This window comes from Gordionus sp. m RMFG-2023, chromosome 3 (genome assembly GCF_954871325.1).
Source record: "Gordionus sp. m RMFG-2023 chromosome 3, tfGorSpeb1-WG-v2, whole genome shotgun sequence".
Lineage (NCBI taxonomy): Eukaryota > Metazoa > Nematomorpha > Gordioida > Chordodea > Parachordodidae > Gordionus > Gordionus sp. m RMFG-2023.
In genome coordinates this window covers 4,861,423-4,881,051 of record NC_088777.1, presented here as the reverse complement: position 1 = coordinate 4,881,051, position 19,629 = coordinate 4,861,423, and the positions used below count along the sequence as shown (strand labels likewise).

At 32.1% G+C, this 19,629-nt stretch overlaps 1 protein-coding gene across 3 annotated transcripts; it reads right to left on the bottom strand.

Moving 5' to 3' along the window:
• Nucleotides 1-384: 384 nt before the first annotated feature.
• LOC135927534 (pyridoxal phosphate homeostasis protein-like) lies at nucleotides 385-15,700 on the bottom strand. Of its 3 annotated transcripts, none has more exons than XM_065463573.1 (8): nucleotides 15,582-15,700; nucleotides 15,428-15,532; nucleotides 15,353-15,388; nucleotides 15,237-15,312; nucleotides 15,052-15,198; nucleotides 14,835-14,989; nucleotides 12,347-12,445; nucleotides 385-1,412 (listed from the first exon to the last, which is right to left on the bottom strand). In XM_065463573.1, exons 1-8 carry the CDS (start codon nucleotides 15,651-15,653, stop codon nucleotides 1,329-1,331), a joined length of 774 nt encoding a protein of 257 aa, XP_065319645.1. In that variant the 5' UTR covers nucleotides 15,654-15,700; the 3' UTR covers nucleotides 385-1,328. The 3 variants fall into 3 exon arrangements, with proteins under 3 accessions (XP_065319645.1, XP_065319646.1, XP_065319647.1); XM_065463575.1 differs by lacking the exon at nucleotides 385-1,412 and adding an exon at nucleotides 10,733-10,757; XM_065463574.1 differs by lacking the exon at nucleotides 15,353-15,388.
• Between the last annotated feature and the right edge of the window lie 3,929 nt (nucleotides 15,701-19,629).

Genomic DNA, 19,629 nt, shown 5'->3' with positions numbered 1-19,629 from the left:
TCCCTGAACTTAATATTTTTTTACCTTGAACCGAACCCGGATAAAATTTTTGCCGATTTCCGCCTCCCTGGAATTCTCCTTTCTAAAATTTGCCTGTACTTATATATATATCTTTAACTAATAATTAGTAAAAGTTAATTAAATTTTTAAATTAATGTCTATAATTCAAAATTTTTAAAAAAGTGAAAACCCAAAATATTTTTTATAACGGTTTAATATATCCTAAGGTCTACAATAAGTGGACCTATAAACCTCCAATAAAATTTATTAGGAAAAAAACCCAACTAATAGTGCCCTACCCCTCTCTCATCATCAAAATCCTGGCTACTCCTATGAACTTGAATTCATAAATATGGCAATTTCATTTTCTATTTATTGGTCAAGACAAAATTATTATAATTTTTGAAAAAAAAATATATAAAAAATTACACAATTTATTTTTTTTCAAAGGTCATTAAAAATACAAATTTAAAAAATGGCGGAATGAATTTATATTGTTTACAAACGAACAAAAAAATTGGGATTTTGGATAATGATATTAATTCTCAAAATTACTTTAAAAAAAACAAACTAATAAATAATTTAGAAATCTGCGGCGCTGAAAGGCTATAATGAAATCCAAGTCGAAGTTAGGAATAGGTTTTCAAGGAGGGTTTTGAATAGTGTTGTTAAACAGTTCGTTTTGAGCCGATTTTTTAAATCGGCTATCTCAATATGATTTCGATAATAGATATCTAGACCTTTGTGCCGTCTATGAGAGCAAAATCTCCAGGCATCCGCGATATTTTTTCTGGGTAAAATATTGAGTTAACCGTTTTTAAGAATCGGTCCAAATCGAGCCGTTCAACACCACTAGCTTTTAAAAAGTCTCTTTTTTTTCTACTTTTCTGGGACTTTTTAGAGACAGAAGAATGATAATATGTACAATATTTTATTAATCATTGGGCTATTTAAATTGATTTAATTATGTATTAATTAAAATTCGTGCATTTAACTAAATATTACAAAATAAAATAGGTACAAAATTCGTTAAAAAAATTTTTTTTGGTTATAAAGAAAATTTACAATTACTCAGTGTCGGTCTTTACCTCTTACATGAAAGGGAGAGGGGGGTAAGAGCGATGTTTCCATATCTCTTGCGGTGAGGTGGGGGTTTAAAAAAAATAGGTTGAGGGTTAAAGAATAAACATTGTAAAAAATTTCTTTCTATATATCAATATAAATATTATTTATATATATATGTATAATTGACTAATAATTGTATTATCACAACGTTTAAAAAAATAATAATAAAAATATGAGAGACGTTTACATTTTTATTTTGTTAATTATGATTCGTTTACCATGAGTGAATAATTCCTTTCTCCAAAGATGATCGTGCCGATTCTGACATAGGTTGCTCCCATTTCAATCTGTTTAACAAAAAATATAATCAATAAAAAATAAACCTCAACATCGTTTTGTCTTGTTTCAGAATCTTAGTATCTTTTATCATGATTCTTTAAGAATGGGGGTGGGCTCTAGTTGAATTGAAAGAAAATAAAATCATCTATTTTTGAAAAACGAGATTAAGAGACTTAAATAGTTTTGTTATTTGCCGAAATACCTCAATTTTTATATAAAAAAAATATATTAATTTTATAACTTTTATTAATTATTATATTTTGATATACGATGATACAGCGAAACGAGTGCAATTATTAAATATACAATAAGGGGGGGGGGGGGAGGTTGTAAGAATTTCTATCAAACTAAGGGTTTCGGGTTATATCTAAAAATTATAGAAAAATGATACGGTTCAGGTTCCCCGGTTGTAGACGCTGTAGCGATGTCATATAAATCTGATTTTAACATTTGTTCATATATTTAAAAAAATATTTTTTTAATTTTTAGCCTTTTTAAAAGGTTAGAAAAAGATCATTTTTCATGATTTTATCATTAAATACTTTTTACACAGATAAAAATTATCAAATTATATTAAAAGAAGAAAAAAATTGAAATTATGAGCAAAATTTGATCAAAAATTCGAAAATAGCATTCTCTGCGCGAAAGAAAATCTTCAGATTATTCAAAGTAATCGTTTTTTTTGTTAGGCTCCTATATAAATTATTATTAGTAGTGTTGTCCAACAGTTCGATTTGAGTCGATTTTTTAAAAAAACGGCTTACTCCTCAAATATTTTAGCCAGAAAAAATATGTCCTAATCCTTGAAATTTCGCTAATAGATAGATGTCCACTAGCCGTTTTTTAAAAATCGTCTCATCTCGAATGGCTTACCAGCATTTTTCCGATCCTTTTAATTTTCGAAGAGGTTTCTATTCTAGTTCCAGTTAAAGGAAGTTCTCGGATACCTTACATTTAGCGAATTCGGGAAGATTCCGATTAACTTTAGTTTAAAGCCTATATTATTTTTGTTATAAATAGTTTTATTATTTTTTTGTATGAGTCATGAAATATTTTTTTTGTTTGAAATTTTATTTTTAATATTTTTTTTTTTTGTTTCGCGCAGTCATCTTGAACGTCATTATATAAATATTTTTAATATTTATTATGTAAAAAAAAAATAAATAATAATTTAATATTTATAAAAAAAAATAATCTTATATAAACTAAAAAAAAAGTGGAAATTCATTATTATTTAATCAATTATATTTTTTTTATATTTATTGTTTTAAAGAAAAATAAAACCAATATATTCAAAAAAAAAAAGGGGGTAAAAAAAATATATACTGTTAAGTTAAACGTTTCTGTACAGTGAAATTTTGAAATTGGTGCCGTGTTTATACAAAGCAACCTGGTTAGTGCGGTTGTCGTAATATCATATAGTGGTATTTGAGTCTTCGAGTGGAAAATATCATATAGTGGTATTTGAGTCTTGAAGTGAAGTGTACATCGTCTTCATCTACATCTACGGTAAAATATCATATAGTGGTATTTGAGTCTTCGAGTGGAAAATATCATATAGTGGTATTTGAGTCTTGAAGTGAATTGTACATCGTCTTCATCTACATCTACGGTAAAATATCATATAGTGGTATTTGAGTCTTCGAGTGGAAAATATCATATAGTAGTATTTGAGTCTTGAAGTGAAGTGTACATCGTCTTCATCTACATCTACATCTACGGTAAAATATCATATAGTGGTATTTGAGTCTTCGAGTGGAAAATATCATATAGTGGTATTTGAGTCTTGAAGTGAAGTGTACATCGTCTTCATCTACATCTACGGTAAAATATCATATAGTGGTATTTGAGTCTTCGAGTGGAAAATATCATATAGTGGTATTTGAGTCTTGAAGTGAAGTGTACATCGTCTTCATCTACATCTACGGTAAAATATCATATAGTGGTATTTGAGTCTTCGAGTGGAAAATATCATATAGTGGTATTTGAGTCTTGGAAGTGAATTGTACATCGTCTTCATCTACATCTACGGTAAAATATCATATAGTGGTATTTGAGTCTTGAAGTGAATTGTACATCATCTTCATCTACATCTACGGTAAAATATCATATAGTGGTATTTGAGTCTTCGAGTGAAAAATATCATATAGTGGTATTTGAGTCTTGAAGTGAAGTGTACATCGTCTTCATCATCGACATCAGCTGTCCATTTATTTATTTTTTCTTTTCTCTGCTCTCTCAAAATAAAAAAAAAGAGTCTTATCGTACGGAAGTGCTGTCCGAATTTTACGAGTTGTAAATCTGTTACACAAAATTTGCCCAAATTTTTGTCGTATCTTTAGACTTATTAACTGTAGATGTACATGTGTATTATTGGGTTGTTTACACTATTAATAATATCATATCTATTAACATTACAAATAACAAAAATTTTTATTTTGAAATTAATTATAAATTTTTTATAAGGTCGAAATGAAAAGTTTAAAATTTGTAAAATACTGGGAAATACAGTATAATATTTTTGGGGCATTGGTTATATTAGTAATATGGATGTGTAGCTTAATATGGGGAAGAAAGTTGAGAAGAAGTCGAAGTGTGAAAATAAAGGGGCAGACATTGACTATAGAAGGACATAATGGGGAAGAGGATGTTATGGGAAAGGTAACATGGTTCCCAGTGCAGGAGTTAATTAATGGGTGGACGGATAGCGAATTAGATAAATTAACCTATAGGCCTGAAAGGAGAGATTCATATACTAATCAGAGATTGGGGACATATAGGGGACCTAGAGAAAGTTCACAGGGAAGGAGAGGAGAAATGAGACCCAACTTTGATTCAAGAGTAAGGGGGAGAATGAATTGTTATAATTGCGGAAGACAGGGACATATGGTCAGAGATTGCCAAGAAACGAAATGTTTTGAATGTGGAAAATATGGACATATAGCCACGTTTTGTTCAGGAAGACGTGATAAGCTACGATGTGCAGGTTGTGGTCGATTTGGTCATAATAGGGAGGAATGCAATGTGGGTAATTTCAAAACTAGAGGCGGTTTTCCGCAGAGGGACATGGGGCAAAGTGCTCCAAATGTTAGAATTATAGAAAGTGAAAAAAATAAAGAGGTAGGAATACCATTTTTGGCTGTGAATAAAGAGCAGAATAGAATCTGTTTCCGTTGCCGGAAGGAAGGACATGGGGCGAGAGATTGCGAGTATTTGTGACTATATGATGGCAAAGAGCATGCCGCAAAGGTCGGGGGCTTTGGGCGAAGGAGATGGAAAGATTAGATTATAGTGAGAAAGATTGGGTATCAAAGGGCATATATATGATACAAGAGGAAAGGATACATGATCCTTGCCCTAGAGTTTGGATAAATTTGAATGGAAATATGGTATCCATGTTATTTGATACTGGGGCAGCCATATCCGTGATGGGATATGAGAAATATCAGAGTATTTGGTCGGAAGGGATAATTAAACGGGAGGACATCAAGATCCGTCAGTTGGATGGATCAGAAGTCGCAGTGATGGGAAGGGTGGAGTTAAAGGTGGTATTAGAGAATAGAGTGGAGATTTTGGACTTATGGATAGTAGATCGAAAAGTAGAGTCAGTAGTGGGATGGGATTGGATCACCCGAATTGGTCCAGATTGTGGTTTTTGGGGGTATTCGCATGGTGTGGTGTATTTTTACCTGTTGCAAGATATGAAGAAAATAGAGATATGAATTTGTGGTATGGAGAGAGATTGCCAGGAATTGAAACCTTTTTGGAAGGGGAAAGGAGAAGAGAGGATAATAGGGTTGTTAGAGACTGTAGGGGAGGTTTTGGGGGGAACTGTAGGGGAGGTTTTGGGGGGAACTATAGGGGAGGTTTTGGGGGGAACTATAGGGGAGGTATTGGGGGGAACTATAGGGGAGGTTTTGGGGGGAACTATAGGGGAGATATTGGGGGGAATTTTAGGGGAGGTATTGGGGAGAATTATAGGGGAGGTATCGGGGGGAACTATAGGGGAGGTATCGGGGGAAATTATAGGGGAGGTATTGGGGGGAATTATAGGGGAGGTTTTGGGGGAAACTATAGGGGAGGTATTGGGGAGAATTTTAGGGGAGGTATTGGGGAGAATTTTAGGAGTTGTCGCGACTTTGGGAGAAAGGAAGAAAGAAATGATACTGAAGAACAGAAAGAAATTCATGATCAAGGAAAGTTTGAAGCGGAGCTGGAGAAATTGGCAGATGGGAAAATAATGTTGCCAGAAGAAGAGACTAGAGAAGATGATGATTTGGAACAAGGAAGTACTAAGGGAACACATAGCCAACAAATGGAAATGGATGGAAAGGAAACGAGACGACGGGAAGAGAGGGAATTGCGGGATAGAGAGATAGAATTTGGTATGATCAAAGTACAAGAGGGAGTGAGAAACTTGATGAAAAATTACAAGGAGGTTTTTGATGAGAAGTTGGGTTGTCTCCGAGATTATGAAGTGGATATCAAATTAAAGGAGGGATATGTGCCCAAGTTTTGTGCATTACGTCGGATACCGTTCGAATGGCGAAATGAAGTAGACAAGGAATTGGAGCAGTGGGTGCAGAAGGGCATTGTTTGTCCAGTGGAATATAGCGAATGGGCAACACCGTTAGTACCCGTGAAGAAGGCCAATGGAAAGCTTCGTTTATGCGCTGATTTTCGGGTCACGCTAAACCCGTGGGTTGTGGAGATAAAATATCCGTTACCTCGGATTGAAGAAATATTAGCTAATTTAAAGGGTAGCATATATTTTTCAAAGGTGGACTTTTCGAACGCTTACTTACAATTGAAGGTGAAACCCGAGGTACAAAAGCTATTAACGATCACGACTCCGAAGGGATTGTATGCCTTCTGTAGATTGCCGTTTGGACTTAGCGTGTCGGCTCCAATTTTTCAACGAACGATGGCGGCAGTTTTTCAAGGACTAGAGGGAGTATTTTACTACATGGATGACGTATTAGTGATGGGAAAGACTCCCGAGCAACACGAACGAAGATTGGAGGAGGTGTTCAAAAGGATCAAGGATAAAGGATTGCGGGCAAGCGTTGAAAAAAGTGTGTTTGGAGTATCAGAAATCGTATATTTGGGGCATAAAATCAATGGGAAAGAGGTCAGACCTTTAGACAAAAATATGGCAAATATAACAAGCATGTTGAAGCCTAATAATAAAGTGGAAGTACAAGCTTTCTTGAGAATGGTGAATTATTATCACCGTTTTGTGGAAGGCTTCGCGCAGATAGCGGCGCCGTTGTATAAATTGTTAAAGAAAGGAGAAAGATTTGAATGGAAGATTGAACAGGAGGAGGCTTTTGAGGAGTTGAAATTGAGGATTGGAAGGGAACCAGTACTAGTGTGTTTTGATAACGATGTGCCAGTGATATTGGCCGTTGATGCTTCGAATAGGGGTGTGGGTGGAGCGCTATTACATTGTATAGACGAATTGGAGAGACCTATTTTATTTTTCTCAAGAATCTTTAGAGAGGCCGAGACAAGATATTCAGTGATCGAGCAAGAAGCGCTAGCGGTTATATTTGGATTGACTAAATGTCGGGAATACTTGATCGGACGTCGATTTGTCATATATACGGATCACAAGCCCTTGGTTCATCTTTTCAGGAAGGACAACAAGGAGCTCATGTTGTCGCCTAGGTTGCAGCGATGGCTATTGCTGGTAGGCAGTTTCGACGTGCAAGTGAAATACCGACGAGGAAGAGAAAATTACTTACCGGATATTCTTTCTAGATGTGGAGCGGGAGAGGATTGCGAAACGAGTAGGTCGAAAGATATGGATGAAGAGGATGAGCACGGGTTGATTAGAGCGATAGTCGGAATATCTAAAGGAGGACCAGTTGTATGGGAACAACTCAAAAATGCTACTTTAAAAGATCGCGAGTTGACGAGAATCAAAGCGTGCATATTGGGTCGGAAGCAATGGCGAGATGGGGACAAAAAGTTCAAGCAAGTGGAGAAAGAGCTAACGATAGTGGACGAGTGTGTGGTACGAGGAAGTCGGGGAGTGGTGCCGTCCAGATTGCGGGAGGCAGTAAAGGCAATGATCCATGCTGGACATCAGGGTATGGAACGAATGAAACAATGGGGGCGGGAATACGTATGGTGGCCTGGCATGAATAAAGAAATCGAGAATATGGTGAGAAGTTGTGAAATGTGTAATTCATGGGCAAGTATGCCTCGAAAGGACAAGAAAAGTATTTGGCCTAGGGCTACTCAACCATGGGAAAGAGTACACTTAGACTTTTTCGACTTCGAAAATAAAATATATCTCCTCGTAGTGGACGCTTACTCAAAATGGGTAGAGTATCAAGAAGTAAAGGGGTTAACAACGCAAGTAGTAATTAAGACGTTAAAAGATCTTTGGGCAAAGTTTGGGGTAGCGGAAATAGTCGTGTCGGATGGAGGACCCGCTTTTATAAGTAAACATTTTAAAGTTTTTTGTACTGAAACTGGGGCGAGACACATTTTGGCGCCTCCTTACCACCCAAGCTCAAATGGGCAGGCGGAAAGGATGGTGGCGGTGGTAAAGAGTTGGTTGAGGAAGTCGAAATATGGGGGTGGAGAGATTTGGATAGCGATTGCGTATTATAACAATAGTCGAAAGGGAGAGGAATTGTCCCCAGCAGAAAAGTTTTTGGGCCGTAGAACTCGTATTCAGTTGGATTTCAAAAGACCCAAACCGGCGCAGGAGGAAAATTCAATGGATAATCAGTGTGAATTTGTGAATGGTCAGACCGTATGGGCGAGAATTTTTGGAGGTACCCGAAAATGGGAGTCAGGAATAATTATACAGAACATGGGGCATAAAATGGTGAGAGTAAAATTCGTGGACGGAAAGGAAGGAGTTAGACACGTAGAACAGATACGGAAGAGAGTAGAGTCTGAAAGATTGAGATCTAGCCATGATGCGGCGAGGAGAGAGGGATAGATATCTTAGCAATTCTCGAGTTAAAGCACATAGAAAATAATAATACTAATAATGATAATTAACCCAAGATGATAATACCTCCGCAGTTCCGAGATTAAATCAAATTTAAAAAAAAACGATAATGATAATTAACCCGAGCTAGTAATACCTCCGCAATTCCGGAATTACATCACATTAAATGTCGGGGAGGCATCGGTGCATATATTGGGAGAATTTAACCGTTAGAATAAGTATTTACCGAGGACATGTTAATGAAGATGGGCGACCAATCTCGCCTTCGATTTACCGAAACATAATAGACCATTCGCCTCCAATACGCCGAAACAGTAGATCGCCCCCGGTCCAAAGGGGAGTGTCCGGAATAATAACGAACAATTTAGATCACTCCGAATTACCGGAGCCCCGGCACCTCAGCATGCGCTCGAGGAGGAGACGTTCTTGTTACTTGTGTGGTTCGCCTAGTCATTTGCGAATGCGGTGCCCCCGTGGGCCAAATCGTAGGCAAGACTTAAATGATAATAGGGAAACGACGAGCCACAGAAGCCGAAGCCCGGGAAGGAGCGACGCACGCCCAGTTAGGACCATTTTGCCGCCTTTGACGATAGGGGCAATGCCGCAACAAGATCAATCCATAACTGCGATGGGGCGACCGGTGGGGATTATTGAGCCGTTTCGAGAAGAAACGCCGGAGGCGAGTCCCAGGGCCTATTACGCTGAAGAGTGGCCGATGGTTGATTTGTCGGCCTCTGAGATTCAGGAATTGTTGGAGGATGTAATGGGACCAGAATAAATTTTACAAATTTTGTAATAATAAAACAATTTTTTTTTAAATATCATTTTCCTTAATAGATTTTCGGGAATAATTAAAATACGATATTAATATATGTAGTAAAACTTTTAAAATATTTTACATCATATATTTTTTTTTTATTTATGTTAACATATGTAGAGAATAATAAATAATTACATTTTGATTTTATGTACAAAACCCCCTTGTTTATCTTTGTTAAACAACAATTTTAATTTTTTTTTGTATGTTCAAGGGTTTTCATTTAATGGGGGCGTGTTATAAATAGTTTTATTATTTTTTTGTATGAGTCATGAAATATTTTTTTTGTTTGAAATTTTATTTTTAATATTTTTTTTGTTTCGCGCAGTCATCTTGAACGTCATTATATAAATATTTTTAATATTTATTATGTAAAAAAATAAATAAATAATAATTTAATATTTATAAAAAAAAATAATCTTATATAAACTAAAAAAAAAGTGGAAATTCATTATTATTTAATCAATTATATTTTTTTTATATTTATTGTTTTAAAGAAAAATAAAACCAATATATTCAAAAAAAAAGGGGTAAAAAAAAATATACTGTTAAGTTAAACGTTTCTGTACAGTGAAATTTTGAAAATTTTAAATTGAAAAAAATCTACATTTTTTTTTAAAACACGAAGAGCAAGCCGTTCATTTGTGTTAATCGTTTATTTGTGTTAATAAGAGATTGGAAAGCTATTTCTCAAAAAAAAAATTCCCAAAGGTTTTGATAACTAAACATGAAAATTGTATCTTAAATTTTTAAGGTTTCAGCGTGGGACCAGGGCAGAGTGACCAAGTCAATAAACCTTTAGACCAAAGGTATCAAAATAATACCAATCCTTCGAAACTATTATTGACGAGAGCCAGAAGGGTGGATGGTATGTCAATCTTTTTGAATGTTTGTGGTATGTTGTTGATAGCTTTGTGGAGGGGTTGGCTTCCAGGTGTAATTTACTACTATCGACACCTTTAGATGATGTTACAGTGTTAGAGCCTAAATAGCGCGATAGAGAATCTCAATTGTTTTGACGAGAGGAACAACCCATGATTGGAACTGGGTAGGTGGTGATGTTAAGATATTTGACAAATATTTTACCCAGAAACAAAAAATTAGGCAAGCTTGAAAATTTTGTTCAATAAGCGCAAAGTTTTATACATCTATATCGAGTCATTTAACAACACTAGATCTGAGTATTTGCTTCCATACGATAATTGAGTTGTGGACATCGCGGTAACGGTTCGGAGATAATCAACGGAGCGGGTAACAATTGGAGAATCCAAGTCTCTTCTTGGGTGTGGGAGGTGAGATGAGATGTTGGACAGTTTTTGTCTCAGGTGTCGAGGGCTAAAGTTAGTTCGTCTTCTGGGATGAGCAATTGGAGAGATAGTGGAATTTCTTGGGAGGAATGATTCGATGAAATAAAGGCCGATATAGATAGGCACAAAGGTAAAAGTGGGTGTCAATCTGGCCGGACATGGCAAAGTGGCTGTTTGAGAACTTCAAGTTAAAAAGCGATTCCGGTAAGTTTTAATAATGTTCATAAGAGGCCAAGGTATATCCTCAGTCGAGAATCTCATGGCATATAGAAATTTTAAATATGTTTTTAAAAAAAATATTTCAAAGAAAAAAAGCTTAAACACGAAGCGCCTATATTATCGCTCTTGAGTGAATTCACTTTAAGTGTCTACAGGTGTTCGTTCCTCTTATAGGAGAGCCTAAGTGAGTGAAATCATCTATGAGCCTTAGAATGAGTGAGAGATGAGAGGAGGGAAATAGGAGGGTGAATAAAGGAATAGATAACGTTTTAAAATTATTTTGGGGATACGCGGGGATAGCTGATATATCCTCAGAGACGATTCCCGTGATCTAAATACCAAGAAAGATAAATCGGATTTTGTGTTTTAAAATCAGCAGAGCTGTTAAAAGATACTTTTTAAATGGTTTTAGATAAAGATACATTTAAAAAGTTATCCAGATACAGATACCACATTTTTTACATCTAGATACTTTAACAACTCTGAAAATCGTAAATTAAACCATGTATATCTCCTAAGCAAAGATAAGACTAGACCTGAGAGGTCTCCCTGCCGCATCCCCCTCCCACCGGTAATAAAACGCGAATAATTGAATTTAAAAAAAAAATGAAATGGTAAATAAAAAAGTGTTAGTTTTCATAAAATGGGTGCTAATTTATTTATTTTTTTAAATTCATTTTAAATTAAAGTTTAAAATAAATCTTGTTAGTAAATTCTTTCCGGCCTATAATATTGAGAAATATATTTTTTTAAAAAAAAACAATTTTTCGATAAGTAATAAATTGTTTAAAATTTTTTTTAATAAGCCGTTTCGCAATTTCAATAAAGAAAATTTCGATTTTAAGTAATACGACGCTTCCGGTTTTGTTAAATTTAAATTTCGTTTATAAAAATAGTAATGAATATGAATAGAATCCGTTTATATATTGAAAAATAAAATTTTTTCGACAAACATTTTATTTAAATAAAAAATATATGTCGTATTGAGATATATGGAATTCATTAAAAATCGAAATCTCTGAAAAAATCTGATTTGCCCCGAAAATGTATTCTATTCTATACAGGAGTGTTACCCAAAAATATGAATTTCGGACAATTTTGCCATGAACTTGTCAACTAATCTTAGAAATGTAAAAGTTGTCCCCTCTTCCTAGTGTTGTTAAAAACGACTCCATTTAGCCGATTTTTATATTAAGATTTTTGGACCAAAATAATGATTACGCGAGCCTCGAGATTTCGTTAACCAGATGTCCAAACTTTCCTGCCATCTATGGAGAAAAAAAATATCTCCAAGCTTACGTAATATTCATGGCCGTAATGTAGGGTTAACCATTTTTTTTAAACAAAAAAATCGCGCCGTTTAACAAAACTATTCTCCCGCTCTTCTTTTCTTTTTTTTTAGATTAATTTTTTAAAGAATATCAATCCTAACCCCGTTTAATCGTATTCTCTTAAAAATTTTAGGCGTCATTTCCTAACGCTCTCCGAGGTAAAGAGATTCAGAAAAGGAGGGAAGGGGAGGGGGAAGAGATGACGTAGACCTAACCTTAAAATATAAAGGATTTCTTTCATTTTTTTTCCATCCCGTTTACGTATCACTTATAAATAAAGTTAATTGCTACATACTGCGTGTTCAAAATCCTGAGACATTCCCATACTCAGTTCCATATCTTCTATTTTTAGACCGCATTCACGACTGACATCTTCCCTACATTTGATCAGAGTCTAATATAATTTTTTTTTTTCGGAAAAAATATATATAATTGTCAAAGACAGGCACAGGTACTATTTGCATGGCCCGACCCGACCCGGATTTTATAATTTCAGATCCGGTCCGGGTACATTTAAAAAAATTAAAATACGGCCGAACCGGGTACTGCCAGTCTCTGGTAATTGATAAGGCATTTTGTTAAAAATATAATTAAATTATGAATGAGAGAGAAATTGTAACTCACATAGAATGAGTAATTTATTCAATATTTTAAAATAGTAATAAATATATTTGGAGATGTCTTATAATCACGATTCGGAAATATCGTAACGTGATACGTGCCCTTATCGAGTTAGCGATGCGGTAAATGTATCAAAGCGACTTTTATATCAGAAGGTAGTTAAAATAAGCTACTTTAAAAGGAAAAATGTAAACGTTTTTAAATAAATATTAGATAGCTTTTGTATTTAAAAATCAAGATTGGGATCCGGGGGTTCGGAAAATTGTTTGGTTGGACATATTGAGACTCCAAACCAAACAGGCACTGTTAAAACCAACCCATTGAATCCGGGGTAATATGGAACCTGGCGGGTTTGGACCCCTTCTATAAAATCGGTTTAGCCTATGTTATGGATAACTATGAAACATTACTGCAAAATCTTGAAAAAAAAGTTGATTTATATTTTGTATCAAAAACCGATTTAACTATAACCAATCAATTGAAAGAAAAAATAATAATATTGATTTTGAAACTTTTTAAAACTATAAAAGTATATAACTAATCTATCCGCCTATATAAAATACGCAAAAGGTTGATAGGAATTTAACCAATTTAATGAAATTTTATTCAGTTTATAAAGTGCAATATATAAAAAAAAAAATTCAAAATGGGACGCTGTATCAAAGTGGTTCCAATTTTTTTACTATTGTTACCTTATGGAAATTCTCTAGACAATTTTCTAATTTTTATTTAAACACAATTGCACGATTACACGTCTCAAGCTTAGAGCGCTGATAATCTCTGTAACTTACTATCTTTTCAGTCCAAATACCACATCAAAGTTAAATAACGTCTGATTTCGCTAACAGTTAATGGGCGGATATTTATTTTATTCGGCGTGCCAATTTGTATTGAATGTAAGAATAACGATAAAAAATTTGGTTTATAAAATTATTAGAGATATCGGTCGGAAGGATAGATTCGTTTTTAATTCATATTCATTTTCAGATTCACCATAAAGCGAGCGAAAAATCCTTAAGATGTATCAACAACATCATTTATTAATATTTTTAAAATAATTATAAAAATTTGGATCATTAAAAATTATGAAAAAATAAAAATTATAGATATTGAAACGTGGCAATATAAAAATATATATCAGAATGAATATATTTAAGGATATATATATAATTTAGAAAATTTGAATTTAAATTATATAAAAAGAATGACGCATAAAACGTGATCTGTTTCACTTTTTATTTAAAGATCTCACTTGAGGAAGAGGATATACTTCAAATTGCTATCCTACTTTAATGGAAACGACAAGAAAAAAAATCTACCAAAGGAAAAAGGGCAAAAAATTTACCAAATCTATAAGGATTTATGAAAATATTGACAATTCCAGCAACTTGCTCTTCTTCTGAAAGCTAATATATTATTTCTGTAAGGTTTTCATAACAAATAAGAACGTGTTTGAATCCAGAAAATGTTGAATCAATTTTTGCATTATAATTACAAATAATATCAAAAAATATTAATTTTATATTTTATTTGATAATAAATTCCCTATCCATAATTTAAATTGAATATTTTTTCTATTCTTGCCATAATTTCCTAGATTTACAAAACATTTTTGTAGGGGTGTTAGCACACTAAAACTGAATCGTTTTTTTTAATTAGATGTTTAAAAATAATGAAAGAATGAGCATATTTAAATTTTATATGAGTGGACATGAGTTAAAAAAGTATTTATAAATAATGGGCAGGTTGGGTAAAATATTTTAGACTAATGGACAGGCAGGTATATTTTTTTTCTTAAACATTGTGTGGGCAGGGTTGTGAGCTAAAAACATACCCATTGAACCTCCAATGCCCTCTAGCAACAATTTCTTTCATTTACTTTTACAACAATATGATCCTATTTTATCCCACATATTGAACCTTTCAAACTTCATCAGTTAAGGCAGTAAAAATTATTTATATTTTATTACAATATATTATTTCAAAAAATTACCTATTCGCATCCTAAACTATTTATTCATGAATCCCCTTTTATATGTGATGAACCTTATATAATATTTTTTTTTAAATGTGATCCACTATCCCTCATTCCAAATAAAAAGTTTTAATAATGGTGCTGGTGAGGAAGAATAGCAAATATTTTATAAAATAAAAATATATACCAGAAAATCAGGATTTGGATTATCGATAGTATGTCCATGCTGGCTTGCATCTAGCATACCAATTGTCATTAGACCTTTAAATTGTAAATTTAAACATTCCGCCATGATAAACTTAACTAATGGAGATACTTTGTCTGGATCTAGCCCATTCTTTTCTACCAAATAAATATAATAAAAAATGTTCTTTTAAATTTTAAGGTAATTTGTTATACAATACCTTGTTCACCACTTGTATTAACTTGAATTAAAATCTTTAATTTATTATCCCCTGACATTTTTGTACTAAGCTTTGAGAGAGCATTATTGACTTGACTTGCTAAAGCTTGTGAATGAATTGTTTGTATCATATATAAATTTGGGACACCTAATTATTATTATGTTAAATTTTATTCAATAATTTACTAATTAATTTGTTGACTTTATTTTTCTGAAGATGGCCTATAAAATGCCATTTAATTTCTTTGCAGTCATTCAATATCTAATATATAGAAAATAAGAATTATAAATATTATATTTACTGTTTGATTGAATGCTTTTTCCAAAAGTTCTTTAATCTTTATATAATATAATTATTGATTTTAAATTGTAAATACATAGTTCTCCCCGAAATCTCTCTGGCCACATTTATATGCCTCAATTATATCCTCAACAGGTTTTGTTTTGCTTGCTGCAATCATTTTAGGTATAGGTCCATGCAACTATTTAAAAGAACATTATGAAAACTTGTTTTAAAAAACATTAATATACAATTTTGGAACTTTTTACAGCGGAATGGAATCGGAATAATACTTCCTTAAGTTTGACAGATATTTCACTCATTTCTAGATGTTAAAGATTAAATGTAATTTGAAAATAAAAAAAGAAAATATTACCTTACCCAAATGTGGGTTTGTGCTGAATTCTGACCAGAGTATAATGAGTTTAATGAGATATAAAATAATAATTAAACGCGATTCCAGGTCTATTTAATAAAACTATTACCCCTAAAAAAAATTGTATCTCTCCCTCCTCCATTTTATTTTGAATTCTTTTGGTTTTTAGTATGATGTACAGAGTCTGAATGACCAGAAGGGGAAGGGGATCCAAACTTTTTAAAGGGGGTAGGGGATGAGAATTTGAGGGGATTAGATTAGGGCATTATCGCTTCATATTATAATAATGGATGCACACCTTGAACTCAAAATCGGTCTCACTTGATTGAAATTAATATTTTTATTGATGCCTTATTTTGGATTCACAAAATCAATGCCAGGTGCGCCCATTCAAAACTCTCCATTTATAATACTAACCTTACTTTGAATCCAGTCACGGGACACTATAGTTGGGTAATAGCTATATGTCGGCTAATTAGCATTAAATTACAGGCGTATGCCGAAGAAAATCCGTTATCATTAAGGCGTTTAAATATATATTAATTTCTTTCAAAGAGTTGGTACATTTTTAAGAAGTACTCCAAGTCAACATTGATAGTTTATGTCTTAAAGCTAGGTTTAGCCGATTTTATAGCCTGCTAATAATTGGCTTAAGTGACGAAAAATATAGTAATTACACCCATCAACTCATTCTTAAAATAACTAAGAAAAGCAATATTATTTTATCATCATAACTCAGTTTATAGACTTGATTAACCACTCCCCCCTCCCCCCATTACATCAAAATCCCGACTGGGCTCATGTAATCTAGCTTCATTCCAATATCGGTGAATTACTAATGCGCATCAAGAATTAAAACCCTATCCTGAATCTTTAAAAATATATATTGAAACTCAACACAAGAGGCTTGTATTGAGAAGCAAGCAACCCGCATTACTAGTGAGGCTGGGGGGAGGAAAAGCCCCTTCAAAATATAAAAAAAATTAATGAAAATATAGCTAATGGAGAAAAAATATTTTCTAAATTACAATCAAATTCCGATATTATTTTGAAAAATAATAATGTTGTATTTGATAAATATAATAAATATTTAATTTGATAATAATATTAAACAATAAAACAAGTTGAATAAAAAATATTTTAGTTTTAAAAACATAAAATTAAAATACTTTTTCATCTATCAAATATAATAATTTTCAATTATGATAGGTTCGTTTTGGAAAACAATATCTAAAATGCAGATCTTGAAGAACAACATACATTGAAAAATACCTTATCATGAGGGTATATAGTTTTTTTGTTTTATTTGTATAAGAATAGGATATATTTTTTTCTACCAGTACTATAAGGGGTCCCTGCCGTTTTTTATTCGCGTTACATTCATATTTGCATTATAATATGGAAATATATTTTTTTATACCCACAGATTTCATTTTTTGTTTCTAATTTTGATTTTCTTTTTGAACTTAATATTTTTAATAAAAATGGCTAAAATATATTTTTCACGGCAGCCGAAACTATAGCTCAAAGTCAGGGAACTATAACTTTAATGAGAAATTCAATTTGTTTTGAGCAATTGGATTAAATTTTGTATCACTTCTTAAAATCCTAATTATATTGAGGCAAAAAAATTTCTAGTAACTTTATCGTTACTAGATTTTTTATTTCTAGAATAAATCTAATTCCAATTGATTGTGGCCTACCATTTGTATAAGCATAGATAATTTCCCATTAAACCATATTTTGTCATGACAATTAATAAATATTAGGGGCAAACTTTATACAAAGTTGTTAACCTATCCTTTCGCATGAACAGTTATATGTAGCTAGCATATATCGAGTTTGTTCTTCCCATAATTGATAGATATAGGACTACAAATATCGTAGTGTAAAGTGAGATTATATCCTATTTATACAGAATTATACATGTAACTGATTTTACTATCCATGAAAGATCTGGCAAAAGAACAATAAATAGTGATCTATTTTTATTATTAAAATAAGATTTAATATGTGTCTTACATTTTTGAATCTTCAATATGTCTTCCAAAAAAGATTATCTATTCTTAGTACACCTCTGATTATTTTGTATGACTGACAAAAGGAAAATACATAGTATGCTATTTTTTAAAATAAAATTATATATCTATACTAAGTCCCATTTTTTCAAGCTTATCATATTACAAAGAAATATTCTCCTCTATTCGTGCTTAATTTCTGATTATTTTGCATGCCCCACGAACGATTCCTAGTACGCTATTTGTATTATTTAGATTCTATATCTATTCCTAAGATTTTTATCGTATAACTTGCCAAATTGCTCCTTCAAACAATATAATATCTATTTGTGATAAACCTATTATTTTGTATATTGTTATTTTAAAAATAATATAAATTTCATTTTATTTTTTCCTGCTATATTTCCCTAAAAATATTTTTAAAAGTAAAATTGATAATATTTTTTTAATTTATCACCTCAATCTCGGAAATGTATTATATCTATACAAAAATTGGTAATATATATAATAGGTTCAAGGGGCTGCAAAGCACAGTTTTAGAAAGGACCTATATTTAATATAATTTTATTTGATATAATAAAAAATATTAACTTTTTTGATCTGACTATGTACGTTGCCGATCGTTTTTTTTCGAATGACCCGTTTATGAGAATTTTTTATGTTATGCTTTTAATTAAAGCATGATTCATCAATAAATAAATGGATTTAACTATAGGATTAGATGGAATTACGATTTTGTGGAATAAATATCACAAAATTATTTTTAGGGCGAGGTTAATCTTCTAAAATTAGCCAGCCATATCCTCTGGACATATAGCAAAATCTTTTTATTGATATTACAGCAGGCTATAAAAGAATACAAATTACCAATAAGAATATAATTTTTAAGGATATAGCACAATAAATCATTAAAAAAATAAAACGTTGGAGATAGAATAATTTGACAATCTATATTCAACTACAAAAGTTATTGAAAATAGAATTTTATAAAACGCAATTAATCAATTCTAAAAATATTAAAACTAAAAATATAAGATTTTTGTAAACATAATTTTATATATTCTTTTAAGGGAAAATAAAAAGTGCAATTATGAATTAAAATATAATATTCAAAGGGAAAAATAGTCTTTGAAAAGAGGAGTTGTATTATTATATAATTTAGGATATAACCAACATCCCTATACCTTTCAAAACCTAATTATACTTCCAGATTCAGGAAATTTCTGGGGCCTAAATATCGAATTCTTGATTAATGTATATCTTACTAAGAAATCCAAATGTAAAAAAAAAACTCATGGTTGAAAGAAAACACAAACCATATGTTTTAACTTTAATGTAATTAAATCTAAACAAAAAAGGACTTAAAAATACTATTTATAGTTTCTATGTCATTTAAGTCTAAACAAAAGAGGGATAAATAAAAACTATTTTTATTTTTAGTTTTTCAAAAGAAAAACCATATTAAATCATCAAAATGTATTATATATTAATAACTCAGCCGAAATAAAAATTTTTTTAGTTGAGCTCCATGAGATTATAAAGGCTAGCGACGCCCCTGCATATTTAATAGGTATAAATTAAAATAATCCTAAACATTAAGCCAATTTAATTGGTGTTAAAATAACCATATGTTTATGATTTATCAATCCTATTAGTTGGATGGATATGGAAAAATATAATCATTAATAAAACATTTAAGAAGCAGCACTTAATACAATACATTAGTGGACATTGAATAGTTCTAAGGCAACGAAATTGAAATGCCTTCTGCCATCTATGTGCAAAATCTCCCTACAATAATTTTGACAAAAATCTTAATCCAACCGTTTAACAATATTACCACTGCATTATATGAGGCGTACACCGCTCTACTATATATGAGCGGATTTAAGTCTAAGTTTTTTT

Coding starts and splice junctions, on each gene's coding strand:
- LOC135927534 (XM_065463573.1), bottom strand. CDS start 15,653: ATGAGTGAAATATCTGTCAAACTTAAGGAAGTATTATTCCGATTCCAT. Junction 15,389..15,427: donor GAGATTTCGGGGAGAACTAT/GTATTTACAATT, acceptor TATTATATAAAG/ATTAAAGAACTTTTGGAAAA. Junction 15,313..15,352: donor AAAAAGCATTCAATCAAACA/GTAAATATAATA, acceptor TCTATATATTAG/ATATTGAATGACTGCAAAGA.